This window comes from Limulus polyphemus, unplaced genomic scaffold, assembly GCF_000517525.1.
Source record: "Limulus polyphemus unplaced genomic scaffold, Limulus_polyphemus-2.1.2 Scaffold632, whole genome shotgun sequence".
Taxonomy (NCBI): Eukaryota; Metazoa; Arthropoda; class Merostomata; order Xiphosura; family Limulidae; genus Limulus; species Limulus polyphemus.
In genome coordinates, this window is record NW_013666242.1 from 296279 (window position 1) to 310355 (window position 14077).

Sequence of the window (14077 nt, forward strand, 5' to 3'; positions counted from 1 at the left end):
AATATGGACATAGAATATCTGAAGAAAGAACAAAAATGAAAGTCAAAAGCAGAGAATAGAACTTAGAAGTGAAGGAGAAGAATCATATGAGTCAGGAGAGAGAGAGAGAGAAAGTAATATTCCTCAGAAACCATGTCTCAAAATTATGAAAAAGGTCTAGGTAGATCCACAACATGGGTAGAAGAATTGGCAAAGGTAAGGAGTGGGAAAAAACTATTAAAATCCACTTTCTCACGAATGGGAAACACAGAGGAGGTATTATCAGGTTCAGAAGAAGGTCCAAGCTGCATGAAAGACTCCATTTCCATTTGCAAAATAGCCATCACTTCCTGAACAAAGACAAACCTAAAAACATTTTAGTTGTTAGTCTAGCATGAACAATATTTTCTTGTCCCATAACAGACATGTGCATGAATAATATGGAAATACACACCCACAAAATTTACAGGTGCAGAAATGTTAGAAAACAAAAATCTAAACTTGATATTTTTCATAATAGTGTTTTTTAGATACTTTTACAACGAATGTCTATATCTCACAAGCTGATGAGTGAAAAAAAAAGATGTCTTTGAACAATCAATATAGAGGGAGTCAGCTGCACTAGAAGAGTGTGTTGCATTCCTATCGATAGAGGATTGTCACATGCTCATTTGCATGCAACAATGCAGCAGTATCACATGGAAACATGTGATTTTAGGTAAAAATCTCAAGTCTAGAGGTGAACAAAAAGTTTGCATATAGAGGGAAGCACTGAATCAGAAAGCTATATGTAAGGGAAGCTACATATTTTATTGACATTTTTAGTCAGTGAAGTTTGTAACAATAGCCATTAGAGTAAGCAATACCTTATATATCACAGTATATACTTGTTTGTTTGTTGAATTTTGCATAAAGTTAATCAAGGTCTATCTGTGTTAACCATCCCCCTACTGTAGAAGTGATACACGACAAGGAAGGCAACCAATCAACACCACCCACTGCCAACTCTTGGGCTATTTACCAATGAATAGCTTGACTGAACATCACATTCTAAAGCCCCCCCCCCCCCCACACACAACTGATAAGGATGAGTATGTTTCAACACTGGTAACCCACGGATTGCAAATGGAGCTCCCTAAAGACAGTACATAACAACTCTGTTTTAAAAATAAAATTACATAAACAAAGAACATAATTTGAATCATGATAAAGGTTTTATTTTATTTGAATATAAAGTTAAATTTGGCTCCACAGTGCCACTACTTCCTGCAAACTTTAAACATGATTCTAAAATGTCTGAAATCAACTTGAAATGAATTGTTACTAGTATGTAGTGTTTATAATAATAACTAATCATAATTATATATATAGATAATAACACTACTGTAATGTTCCTACTAATATGTTGTTTACTTAGGTTACAAGTCATGAGTGAAGTTATCAAAACTAATAGTAACATTGGTTCTTCTATGGATTTAAGATTAAATTAACATTCTTTTAAAAAATGCTGTTTACATTTTTTTAAACTGAAGAACATACTTCTTTATTAAAACTAAATTAAAAATTTATCATGTATATTTCTTTGTATAGCCCTTATTAATATGGTTGCTATTATGATTTTAAAAAGACAGACTTACTTAACAGCAACTTAACATTTTGATTAAATTAAATCTTTCTTACCAATGTAATGCTTTAGATTTTACATATTTCAACATTTTGGTTAGGAATTCTTCATTTGTCTTAACACATTTTGTCACACAGGTTACTATTAGACACTTAAAAACAAATATTCTTTGTGTTTGTACAAGGAACTTTGAACTCATTACAACAAGCTTTAAACATTATACTTAAAGCACATGTAAAAGGTCATACCTCATGTGCTGAAGGCAACCCTTGATTACTAATAGAAGAAAAACCACTGAACAAAACTGATGACAAGCTCTTCTCTTCAATCAGTTCCACCATAATCCCTACTCTTTCGTCATCTAAGACACTACCGTCATGAAGACTGGTATCAAGAGGGGTTTCCACAGTAACATGATATACAACTTTGTCTTTACAAAGGAGACTGACCAGATTTCTCTGTTGTAAGAAAAAAAGATAACACATGACAAGTAGAAACACAACTTAAACAGATTAACTTTCTTACTGGTTTATAGAAGAATAAACATTGTAGCTTTAACACTTGCAATTCTTCAACCATATTCTTCCTAATCAATTTAACATTAGCTAATAACTTATCTAATTAAGATGAAGTTGAACTTTACAACAACAAAATGTGGCCATAGCCAAGCAAATTGGAATATTTCCCATGATTCTTTCTACTGAGGACAACTGTACACTGACAAGTATCAAGTTTTCATATATAAAACACAATGAAACTTATTGTTTACCACTGTATGTATGGTGAAAAGGAATGTTTTTAAAAACAGATTTTTGCAAAGTTTACTTCACCACACTTGTGGAAGAAAGTATTTTTATTTTAATGCAGTTCTTTCTTTAAAGTAAGAGTTAGGAACTTATAAGGTTAAATAATGATATAATTGGGTTAGATCAGGGGGTTCCCAAACTGCAAACCATAAAAAAGTGTCAGGGATAGACTATAGCAAAAACACAATACTGTTATAGTACTCTGTACATGAAGATGCCTTTACTGTTGAAACCATGGACGCAATAAGTATATTTGTGAAACATACGGCTGTCTGTTTTCCTCAGTTCTATAATTTTGGAATCTCACCAAGTACTAATGGCTTTAAGTATTAATTATATTCAATATCTATAGATTCACTGGATGAGGCCTCAGTCATGATGAAGAATATTCTGGGGGGACCTCGTGCTGAGAGAGATTGAGAACTACTGGGTTACATAAATTGGCATTTGTTATTTCTGAAATTATAATTAAAACTTTTTATAAGCAAGAATGATGTTGCAAACAATTAAAATAATACTTATTTTTTACATGTATCTGAATTATATCATTGTTTGTTCAAAAACTTTGTATTACAATTATCTGTCTTGTAAATTATTTTGGAGAAAGAGCACTGTATGCACCTAGTGTCATTTGATGAACATTTTTTATGTAAAATGTGTGCATGAGCATCGTTTGGAGATAAACATCTGATGCAAATTATATGCATTAGTGTCATTTGGTGTAAACAAATCTGATGCAATCTGTATGCATTAGCATCATTTGGGGAAATCTAATTTCATCATTGTTTTAGTTTTCAGTTTTGATTAAGAGTTAGATATCTAGCAGAGTAAGTAAAGTTTGTTTTTTTAGTCCCTTCCGTGAGTAAATCAAGAATCCAATATTGGAGAAACAGTTCGATTGTGTAGCCTAAAAGCTGCATAGTTAGGCTTGAGTCTGGGAAATTGACATATTTTGTACAAGTGACAAGTAAGCCAGTTATTCATATCAATATACAGACGCTTCCCTCATTTTTTAATTGGACCTAGTGTAACAGTATCTTATTTAGAGAAATACTTGAATTGAAAAAAAATTATAAAGCATATTTTTCAATAGAAACAATAATATTATTAGTTTTCTGAGTGTATTATATTACAATTCCATTAAAGTCATAAAACAACTCAAGGTAAATGGCATGCACAAATACATTTCACTTTGTTTAAAATTGTAAGATTAGCTACATAAAACACTAAGTAAACATTCCAGGGTTATTAAGGGATTGAAGTTAAACTTTTCTTGCAATGCATGAGCTAAATGGCCAGACAAAGGGTTCAGGGCATGGCTGTTTGTTTGTTAGGAAGTTCGCGCAAAGCTACACAAAGGTTGTTTGTTTGGTGCTTTATGGCACAAAACAACCAGTAAAAACATTGAAAGTAAATTAAAGTAAAATGTAAAAATATAGTGAGTTAAAACCAATATATGTCGATAAAGTATTTACATATATATAATTAAAAAGACCTATAGTGTGTAAAAAATTAAAAATACAATCTAATCGGACAGTGTCACCATTACCAATGACACTGTCCAACGTCAGGGGTAAACTCTTAGAACACGTGTCTAAAATGGTACCACCGCTCACAGTTGTAATGACAGTAAAATGTGGGCTATTGTGACTTGAGTGTCACAATGGCTACACATCAGTGGATCAATACCTGATAAAAGAAAACGATGGGTTAAAAACTATGACCAATGCGTAGCCTTGCCAGGACTACTTCCTCCTTCTGATCCTTACGGAAGCAAGATGGCCAAAGACCAACAGAAGGTTTGATCTGGAAAAGCTTGTTATGACGTTGCTCATCTCAAGTCGACTGCTAACTGGCAAGAATCTGTGCCTTGAAAACAGGACTGTAGTCCATGTATTGGACAGGCATGGCCATGATGGCACCAGAGTAGACGAACTTAGCTGTGGTGTCAGCGAGCTCGTTCCCGTGAATACCGACATGGCCAGGAATCCAGAAAAATTGGATGGAAATAGAAGATAGAGAAAAGTGGGCCAATCGGCCAGTAGACAGCTAAGAGAATCAGTGTAAATAGTACAATTACTGTACTGAATAGCTTCTACATGATCCAGGGCAAGAGAAATAGCATACAACTCAGCAGTGAACACAGAAACTGTGGAGGGGATCCTGTGAGCAACTGCCGAGCCACAGCACACCATGGCAGAACCTACAGAGTCACCCGAATTCAAACCATCCGTGTAAATAGGAAGAAAAGAATGGCTCAAAAGATGTTCAGCAAAAAGAAGACAGTACTTCCAAACAAGAGTATCCGCCTTCCTCAGATTAGGAGGTAGCATATTGTAAAGAAAGTCGCAAACGACGGAGGTGAAGAGGAGGTTCGTAGGACTCGGTGTACAAACTCTGGACTGGAGAAGTGCAAAAAGCTCCTGTGCAGAGCCAAAGCCCCAGAAGGTGAATGGGGTCCAGCATCTTCAAGGCCGAGGTACTGGCAGAACCATAGACCAAAGACCCATAGTCCAATTTGGATCGGATCAGGGCACGATAGATCCTGAGCATAGAACATAGATCCACTCCCCAAGAGCCCTTGCACACTTGACACGTAGCTGCTTGATGTGGCGCATGTTTAGCAGCATCAAGGCTCGAGCCTTGGAACACTAGATCATGACTGGCAAAACTCTTAATGCTAACATTTCTGCATTTAAAATAAATTTCTTATATGTATTTAATTACATGTTATCTAGAAATGTAGCTGTTGATCTCACAGAATTTAAGTACTCTCATTCTTTTTAGTTATTCACTTTGAATTGTCAAAGTCTGATCCTTGTTCCCATGGTCTTATTCAGAATAAGGGCAGTCCTATATCCTGCCAAGTTTTCCAATATCCTTAGAATGGGACTAACTTACAAATATTCCATTGGATCTTCATTCTGTCAGAGGTTGAAACTGCAAGTGGAAAGGAAGGAAAGGTGAGTGTATACCGATATAACTATGTATTTGAAATTTAATTTAACCCTATCATTGCCAGGTGGATTCATGTTGCCTGGAGGGAAAAAACTGCACCATTGAATGAAAAAATATTATAAAAAATAAACTTGTAAGCATTCTTCCACAACAACAAAAACTTGAGAGTTGAGATTTATTCAATAAAAAGTTATCTATTTCATTCTGTACATGTTTTTTCTATTTCCAAATTCTTATTTCAGCTCATTCCCAATGAAAATATTAGTGTTGCTGAATTACCCAAGTTTTTCTAACCTTAATATTGCATTCAAAGCCCTCTAGAAGGAAACTTAAAATAGTTTTTAATGAAATGAAACAAACATAAGCCTTATAATTTCAATCAATACAAGTGTAATTTTATCAGTTTTACACAATCACTGTCTCTCAACTTGGTTTGTCAAGGTTTGATGCAACTGCCTATAACTCAGCTTTGAGAAGTAACTGGCTAATGATCTAAACATGTAGCAAAAGCTTTCTCTGTTCTTTCCTTCAATATAGGCCATTCTAACTTCCATGTCAGAAGAAAATGATGATATGTTGGTAGAAAAAAAGATGTTTATAAATAACTTCCACCAATTAGTCTTATTTTTTTAAGGCTGTTTTATCATTTTATATTTCATTTGAATTATGACAATGCAGTAAGATGGGAATATTTTTAAGTAAAGTGAGGTAAAATTAGTTAGACAATTTTTTACTTGTCCACATCCAGTTTCATTTTCCCAACAAGGTCAATGTTAACATCAGGACTTATTACCTTTAGTATCTGCTGAAATGACCACAGAAAATCAAGGAAAATAAACGTTTATTATATACACGTATAAGTGAATATAAAATAACTTTAAAAGTTATGACATATCAAATGATACCTTCCGATTAACAATTTAAAAAAAAGTCAGCTTCCTTATAATTTTGGTAAAAAAAGTTATTTTCCAGTAATTGTATATATAGTGAAACATGCAGTATTTTTCAAATCAAAATAAAGATAGAACTTACAGTTTTGCCAAATAAAAACTTCCTGGGAAAGTTTAAGAATGTATGAAGACATACAAATCAGAAACTGAAACTTACATCAAAGGTAAACATTTTTATTGATTAAATAAAACACCCAATGAATTAATGGAATGTTTTCAAAGTTTAAGAGATGTGAACTTATACAAACATCATATAGAAAGATATTTTTACTTGCAGAAGCTACATAATCTGTAGAAAGTTCATATTAAGTTTAAAGTTATCTCAACCACTGGTTTTTTGTAATAATAATAAAAAAAAGACATAAAACATGTACATCAAATTGATCCCCCCGTGAATGTTAAACATTTTAAATTATTTCTATATATAAATATATATTACATCAAAAAGAAGTAAACAAAAGAGAAGGCTTAAACAAATAACCTAACTAAAAAGAAACCACCAGAGGCTAATATAGCATGAAGCAGGTAAAAAAAACAGGTACAGATGGTTGCATGAGCACCTACAAGCAGAGATCAGTGACATCATGACTTAGTAGTGTACAGGTGTATAGTTATTTGTCTCATAATAATCATTCCTAGTAACATGATAAAATGAGGTAAGCCATGCAAACAAAGGATAACAGAATGAGGCAGGCACTGAAATGCCAAACTTTATCTAGGATAACAGACTGAAGTAGGCACTACAATGCCAAACCTTACCTACGATAACAGACTGAAGTAGGTACTAAAATGCCACACCTTACCCAGGATGACAGAATGAAATAGGTACTAAAATGCCAAACCTTACCTAGGATGACAGAATGAAATAGGTACTAAAATGCCACACCTTACCCAGGATGACAGAATGAAGTAGGTACTAAAATGCCACACCTTACCCAGGATGACAGAATGAAATAGGTACTAAAATGCCAAACCTTACCTAGGATGACAGAATGAAGTAGGTACTAAAATGCCAAACCTTACATCTTCATACAGACAGTGTACGTTTCTTTTATTCTCAATCAAAACTAATAATGAAATTGGTGAGCTGATAAAAAGAAGACCTTCATCCAATCAGAAATAGTACCTTAACATTTATTTTGCCCATAGTGTCAAGGTCAGATGCTCAAGAAATAAAAGTGGAGTTTCCCCAACAAAAAAATGGTAAAAAGGAAAATAAGAAGAATGATAGAGGGAATGAGTGCAATCTTTGAAAAAGTGTTAATGGAAAAAAGGTAAATGATAAGAAAAGAAACGTACAATGAATACAACAAACAACCACAGAGACAGCCAACATAGAAGTGTTATACACTGTCAGTATACCAGTTAGTGTAAAATGCTCTCAAGAAGATCAACCAGAGAAATCAAGAAACGCTGAAGTGACAACCAAATAAACCTTTCCTAAAAGTTACTCAAAACCAATCATTAAAGGTAAAAGAAGATACTTATAGATTATTATAAGCATTCACCTATTAAGCCCAAGTATGAAAAAGAAAAAAACAATCTGAATAAAGGTATAGACAATCCATGAAAAACATATGGTAAAAATAAGAAGAAAAAAAAGGCAAACAAGCCAGGATCGAAACAGGAAAAGCTTAAAGAAAATTATAACATATGGAAAGACACAGCACACAAAGATGGTTCAAACTACTGAATTAAATTATAATTCATACTACAAGCCAGTAGAGCACATGATAATCTGTGACAATGATAATAAAAAACATTTCACGGTTAGGCAAAAGAAAAAGTTTCATCAATAGTAAACTGTAACAGGTGAGAAATAGGGAGATTCCACTGGCATAAAAAAGTTAAACCACCAGAAGAATATGGCATGAAATGTTACTGAACTCAATTACAACTCTCAAACAGAAATAATGGAAGGTGAGCATAGGTGAATAGATGCAATAACATGATGACAGTTACCCACTTTCTAAACTACAGTGGTTGGTATTGGAATCTAGATGAATGGAATTTGACAACTGAGGGGAGGCAACCAGATATTCTACACAAAACAATACTCTTAAAAGTCACTCAAGTATCTGAGTGGACATTCCATAAGCATAAAAAAAAATTCCATCAAGATATAATGAAGTTCTCCAAATAAGTCTAAACAATGTGACCCAAGAGGGCAGTAGCAAGCTCAATGTACTGTCTATAGTTTCAAACAACAAATGAGATCAAGATGCCATCCAAGACCATGTGCTGAAAATTCAGTGAGTGCTGGGAATTGCCCCAAACAAAATGTGGATGTATCAGTAAAGATGAAAATAAGAGAGCAAAAGGAACATTTATTGTTGTAGAATAATTGAAATATCAAAAAAGAGAGCACCTGGTTTCTTGGGAAAGAAAACCAGGCAATCATGCTGTTTCTAGACATCCTACCTTCAAGATCACAGTCTTCTGCAGGGAGTGGAAATGAGACCTGCTAAAACAAACCAAATGTTTGAAAAAATCCAATATCAACGAAAAGACAAAATTTCTCCAGTTGTGAGCTATTGAGAGAGAACAGCCTGATTCAAATGAAGTTTCAAGAGAAATCCAATTACAAGTTTTTGCAACAAACAGAGAGAGTGGTGTTTACAGAAACGCCCAAATGAAAACGATGAAGGTCTGAATAAAATTACTAACACAAAGAGGACCAAATCCTCTTACTCAAAAGAGTGACAAATACATTAGATGTTCCCAAACAAACTCAAAGCCAAAGAATGAATCTACAAAAGTTAGAAAAACCACTATTCTCCAAACACAACTTTTGAGCTATTAATTTTATGACTTCATCAAGTGTGGAAGTCTGATCAAGAAGTACAAGAACTTCTGGGTGAAATAAGAAAAAACAAAGTGTATAATAATATACAAACCACACTACAATATCTTCTATATCCAGTGCCAATGAAGTCTTTTGACCAATACCAGGCTGGCTGGGATTGACAAAAACTGTTACAGAATTAAGATGAACTTTAGTGTAATTTTTCATCAATTTTACTTATATCACAACACATCAGGGTTAAGGTAAGGATGTGTTAATACTATTATTTATTTTAACATCACATGTAGTTAATTATTAATTACCTGAACTACCCTGCTCATAATTCAAAAGAACTATTCTTCTTGATCTTGGAGTCAAGTCAAGTCAAATGACCACAGCATGAACAGAATACTACGCTGGTAATTATTAATAAAACTTCCAAGTGAAAGTAAAGAAGAGTGTATAATAATATACCAACCACACTACATCTGCTATGTCCAGTGTTGACAAAACCTTTCACCAAAAACCAGGGATCTACATATATGTATATGCCATTATCAAAAGGGAGTCTCAAAGACATGTAAAGGACATCAATGTGCTCACTTAACATAAAAACAGAGATGAAAACAGGACGGCAACAGAACAAAAAGGAACAAGCCTGTAACCATTAAGAAATCAAAGATATAGACTTAAGTTTAAGATCTGAGTAATATACAGTAAAAAATAATTATAAAAAATCGATGGAGAAACTCACTGTAGTATGGAGATACTACAGACCTTATTCTCCTTTAGTGTTTGTGTCATCTCAATAAAATTTTTAAATTTATTTAACTCCTGGCTTGGAACTTGATAGATCAGTTGAGTCATTTGCCAAATTCAGCCTGATGTGTTATTATCTGCAGAGGATCAGTCAAGGAACTTATCTAGTGTTTCATGAAATAGTTGCATTGTATCCTACTTTACCTATGCAACTATAACATGAAGCAGATATTTCCACATTTTGAAGCCCCTTTTCTGATTGGTTAGCTACAAAAAAGAAGAAACTTTTGGAATGAATTTTGGGCAGTCTCAGCGCAGATTCTTTTCTATCTTTGAGATAAGCAGACTCAAGTGTCTGAGAGGGCCAAGCTCACTAGTGAAGCTCTTCATTTTAACTTTGTTCTTCTATCACCTTTGTCGCTTGCTTATCTTGTGTGTTTATCCAAATCTGTCTACTTATTTATCGGTGAAGGCTCGTTTATTTTCTTTATTTGAAAACATTTTATTCTCTGAACTATTTACTTTATTTCATTCTACTTCATAACACTATAACCATTTTCATTGAAAGAGCTTCTTCATTTCTTCTTATTCAGAAATTAATGACTATTTTTATTTCAAACTTCATCACCATGTCTTGTCTTCTTCAATCCACCTGCGACAAATCAATACAGTTATCTTTCCACATACCGAATCCTCAAACCTTGACAGTTTTTGAAGAGATCAGGTAACTGTGAACTAGGTTTATCCTTCATGATAAAGCAAAACATGAACATGATAATAGGAAGCATTTATTAAATGTTTCGGAATCATCATAATTCCATCATCAGTAATCTAGAGGTACAAACAAACAATATTTGTAATTACAACAGAAATATATACATAAGAAGTAAACAATTTGAATATACAATTGTAACAAGATAAAATGAAAATGTGACACATATGAAATAGTTAAAACAAGTTTAAATCAAATGAAGACTGTATTATTTAGGAATGGAAGGAGAGTTTTATGTATAATGTTTCTTTTATAAGAAGTTCAGTATCATGTTTGGCTGTTGAAGATAGAAATCGGATGTCCCGTTTCTGTATTGTGCTGATAGATAGCAGGGTTGGGAGGTTTTGTAATCTTTCTTCCAGTTTTTATAGATATGCCCACGTGTTCACATGCTCATACTTTAAGGTGAAATTTGGTTTCACCAATATAGGAAGCCTTGCAGTCTCCACACGTGTATAAGTAGACAAGATGTGAACAATGGGCAGTTGGCAAACTATCTTTGTAGCAGAAAAAAGATTTTAGTCTGAAATTGGGTTTCATAATAACTTTCAGGTCAATTTGGAGATAGTAAGAGTTACATAATTTTTTTTCAACTGTATCGTGATAAAGGAGCTCTGTCTCCCGAGATATGGTAAGCAGGTGTATAAGGGAAGTTTGGGTACAGTGGGTACCTTAGGTGGTTTGAGAAACAAATTAGTTAAGAATGAGGAAGTTATTTTTTCCAAGAAATGCATAGGGTAACCATTTCAAAAGTGAATACTTTGTATGGAAGTAATTTCTTTATGAAGGGCTAGATAAGATGAAGTAAGTTTGTAGGCTCTATTTAGTAGACAGAGAATAAGATTGCATTTGAAAGATAAGGGTATAAAACTGTCAAACTGAGTGAAAAGACCAGTAAATATGTTTTTACGACAGACAGAAGTTTAAAGGCCATTAGCATCATGGTTAACAGAAAGGGAATAGTGTTATCTGTCTCAATTTCATGAATGTTGTGTATTAAGATAGCCAAGAAAGCGTTGGATACAATATCATGATACGAGTCGATTACTAGGTTTATCCTTGAATTACCACACACCCAAGTCAAAGCCAAGAGTCCTTCTGAAAGATACAGTAGATGAGTTAAAATCTTAGAAAGATTGTTTCTACAAATAAAGTTAAGGTAATATATTTGAGAAGTAAAATTAAATGTAGAAAATGTTAACACAATCCTGACATTACAGTATATTTATAATTCTCCTGAGCATGTAACAGATTATATAAGCCAACATAAACAACAGTATCACTACAAATATAAAACAAATACAAGTTTTATCTTACTTCAGGTTTATTGTTTGGTCTACCACACAACAAAAAATTGCATTTCTTGACAAAATGAGCTAAGTCCTGATTTTCAGCCATATTTTTCTCCAGTATGCTTGCCATTTTCCAAAGATCAATAAGATTGCCAAGTTTTAAAAAGTCCATATAGGTTTGAAGTGTTATATCAACCACTGCACCTTCTTCTGGCTGGCATGTGTCTTCACAATACAGTTTCATATAGTTGTTGTGAGCAAAAATTACTTCACTAGCCATCACTCCATATTCTCCTTTATCCTGTTAAAACAAATAACTGATACATACACACTTACTATATGTGATAAAGATTAATATTAAGAAACAATATATTTCTGTGCTTCAAAGAAAGTTATAACTGGGATATTTATAACTCATATGCCAAACACATCCATAAAAAAAACTCAAATTATTTCATATTTGCAAAAATGGATATAAAAACAAATACCTTTTATTATCAAGGTACCTTTTTATTTAGTCCAGCTATACTTAGCTGCAAGGCTAATAGATGGTCCTTGTCACTTAAAAACGTAGTGTGCCTGTTTTCAAACAGACTATACTGACGACAGAGACGCAGAAAAAACCTTACAAGTGAAACATTACCATGATGACAAGTATTCTTGAGCTCCAATGTTTCAATGCTGTTATCACATGATCCACAACGAATGACACAAAAGTCTGTAATGTAAAAAGAACAAAGCTGTATAAATTTAATAAATGCTAATTACATTTTCATATTCTATTAAAAGAAACAAAAAAACCTAAAAACATTATTCTTAACATCTCAAAACTGTTTTACAAAGTTACATACATGTATGTTCTGATCATGAGTGTCATTAGTGTAGGCCCTGCTATGCATAGCCAATTCCAATACTAATATATAACTTACTTCTTTGTGATAATGCTTAAAGATATTTTTTGTTGTCTTTAAAAATTTGTAGTCCATAATGAAGGAATTTACACCTTTTTAACTGGAGTGTAAAAGCCATTTTTTTTCTAAACTTTAAAGATATTTAGTTATTTTATTATTTGTGTAACAAGTTTGACTAATAAGCAGGGCTACTGGGTCTGCAACTGACAATCAAGTTAAGCCCATATATATTATGATATCATTTCTGTTGTTTCTTGCATAAACAATTATTTCCAGTAGGCTATATTAGAGACTCTAAACAACCATTCTTAAGCAAATGTAATTTTAAAATAAAAATAAGTTTAAGGCTTAATTTATATATATTGTTACGCCTCTGGTCATTTGTTAATTTCCTGTATAATTTCTTTCGGATCAAACTTTAGTGATACAAGTCCTTTCTTAAATAAAACTAGTTTATTCTTTCTCAATTCAACTTTGTAATACACTTAATTTCCACAGTCACTTTAAACACATGCTATAATTCACAATGATTCACGCACTTACTTACGGTCACTACCGAGCATGACTCAATTGTCCGTCTTTATCTCTGCCTGTCTGCAATTCAATTCTGATTAATTTGTCTCGCATTATCCGGCGCACTTATATACAGGAATAGAGGGTGTCTAGCACATACTGGATTATTCGTGATGTTCCCCGATCCTTCTAGAATATCATGACGTGTTACCAGCGTCACGTGACTACTGCTGTCGTAACACTGCCCCTTCCTTAGTATTGTTCGTCCCAAACAATAGCCACTTACATTAAACCAATAGAAAATTAACAATAACTTAATTATATGTACAGAATTTACAAACACAAAGATAAATTCAACAAAGTCTCTTAATTTCATAGGACGTATCTTCTTCCGTACTGGTCTCCGTCTCATTGGCTTCTGCTTCATGTGGGGTTCATCTGCTTCATTAGGAAATGTCCTATCATCAGTAACAGTCATATCAGTGGTAGTAGCTTCATCAAGGGCTTCACTGTTTCCCTTCTCAAAACCGAGTAGAGTTTCTTCTTCGACAATGGCTTTTTCAGGTGACACATCTTCAGCAGCATCATTTGTTCTGTTGTTCACTTCATCCCAACTGAAATGTCCTGAACTGAGATAATGACAAAGCCTGTTGGCATGCACCACCTTTGGCTTACCTCGCCGACCACATTTTATCTGGAAAGTCACGCCTGAGAGACAATCCACAATG

At 33.5% G+C, this 14077-nt stretch overlaps 1 protein-coding gene across 2 annotated transcripts in view; it reads right to left on the bottom strand.

Annotated features, from left to right (window-relative positions):
- The window catches only part of LOC106459584 (PCNA-interacting partner-like), a 58278-nt gene that overhangs the window by 29241 nt on the left and 14960 nt on the right, over positions 1-14077 (bottom strand). Inside the window, exons 2-4 of one of the 2 annotated variants that reach the window (XM_022386098.1) lie at positions 12432-12643; positions 11951-12226; positions 1852-2061 (exon numbers count right to left, since the gene is read on the bottom strand). In XM_022386098.1, coding sequence (XP_022241806.1) covers positions 1852-2061; positions 11951-12226; positions 12432-12643 — 698 coding nt within the window. Of the gene's footprint in view, positions 1-1851; positions 2062-11950; positions 12227-12413; positions 12644-14077 lie in introns of those variants that run through there. The other variant, XM_022386099.1, reaches the window with a different exon arrangement.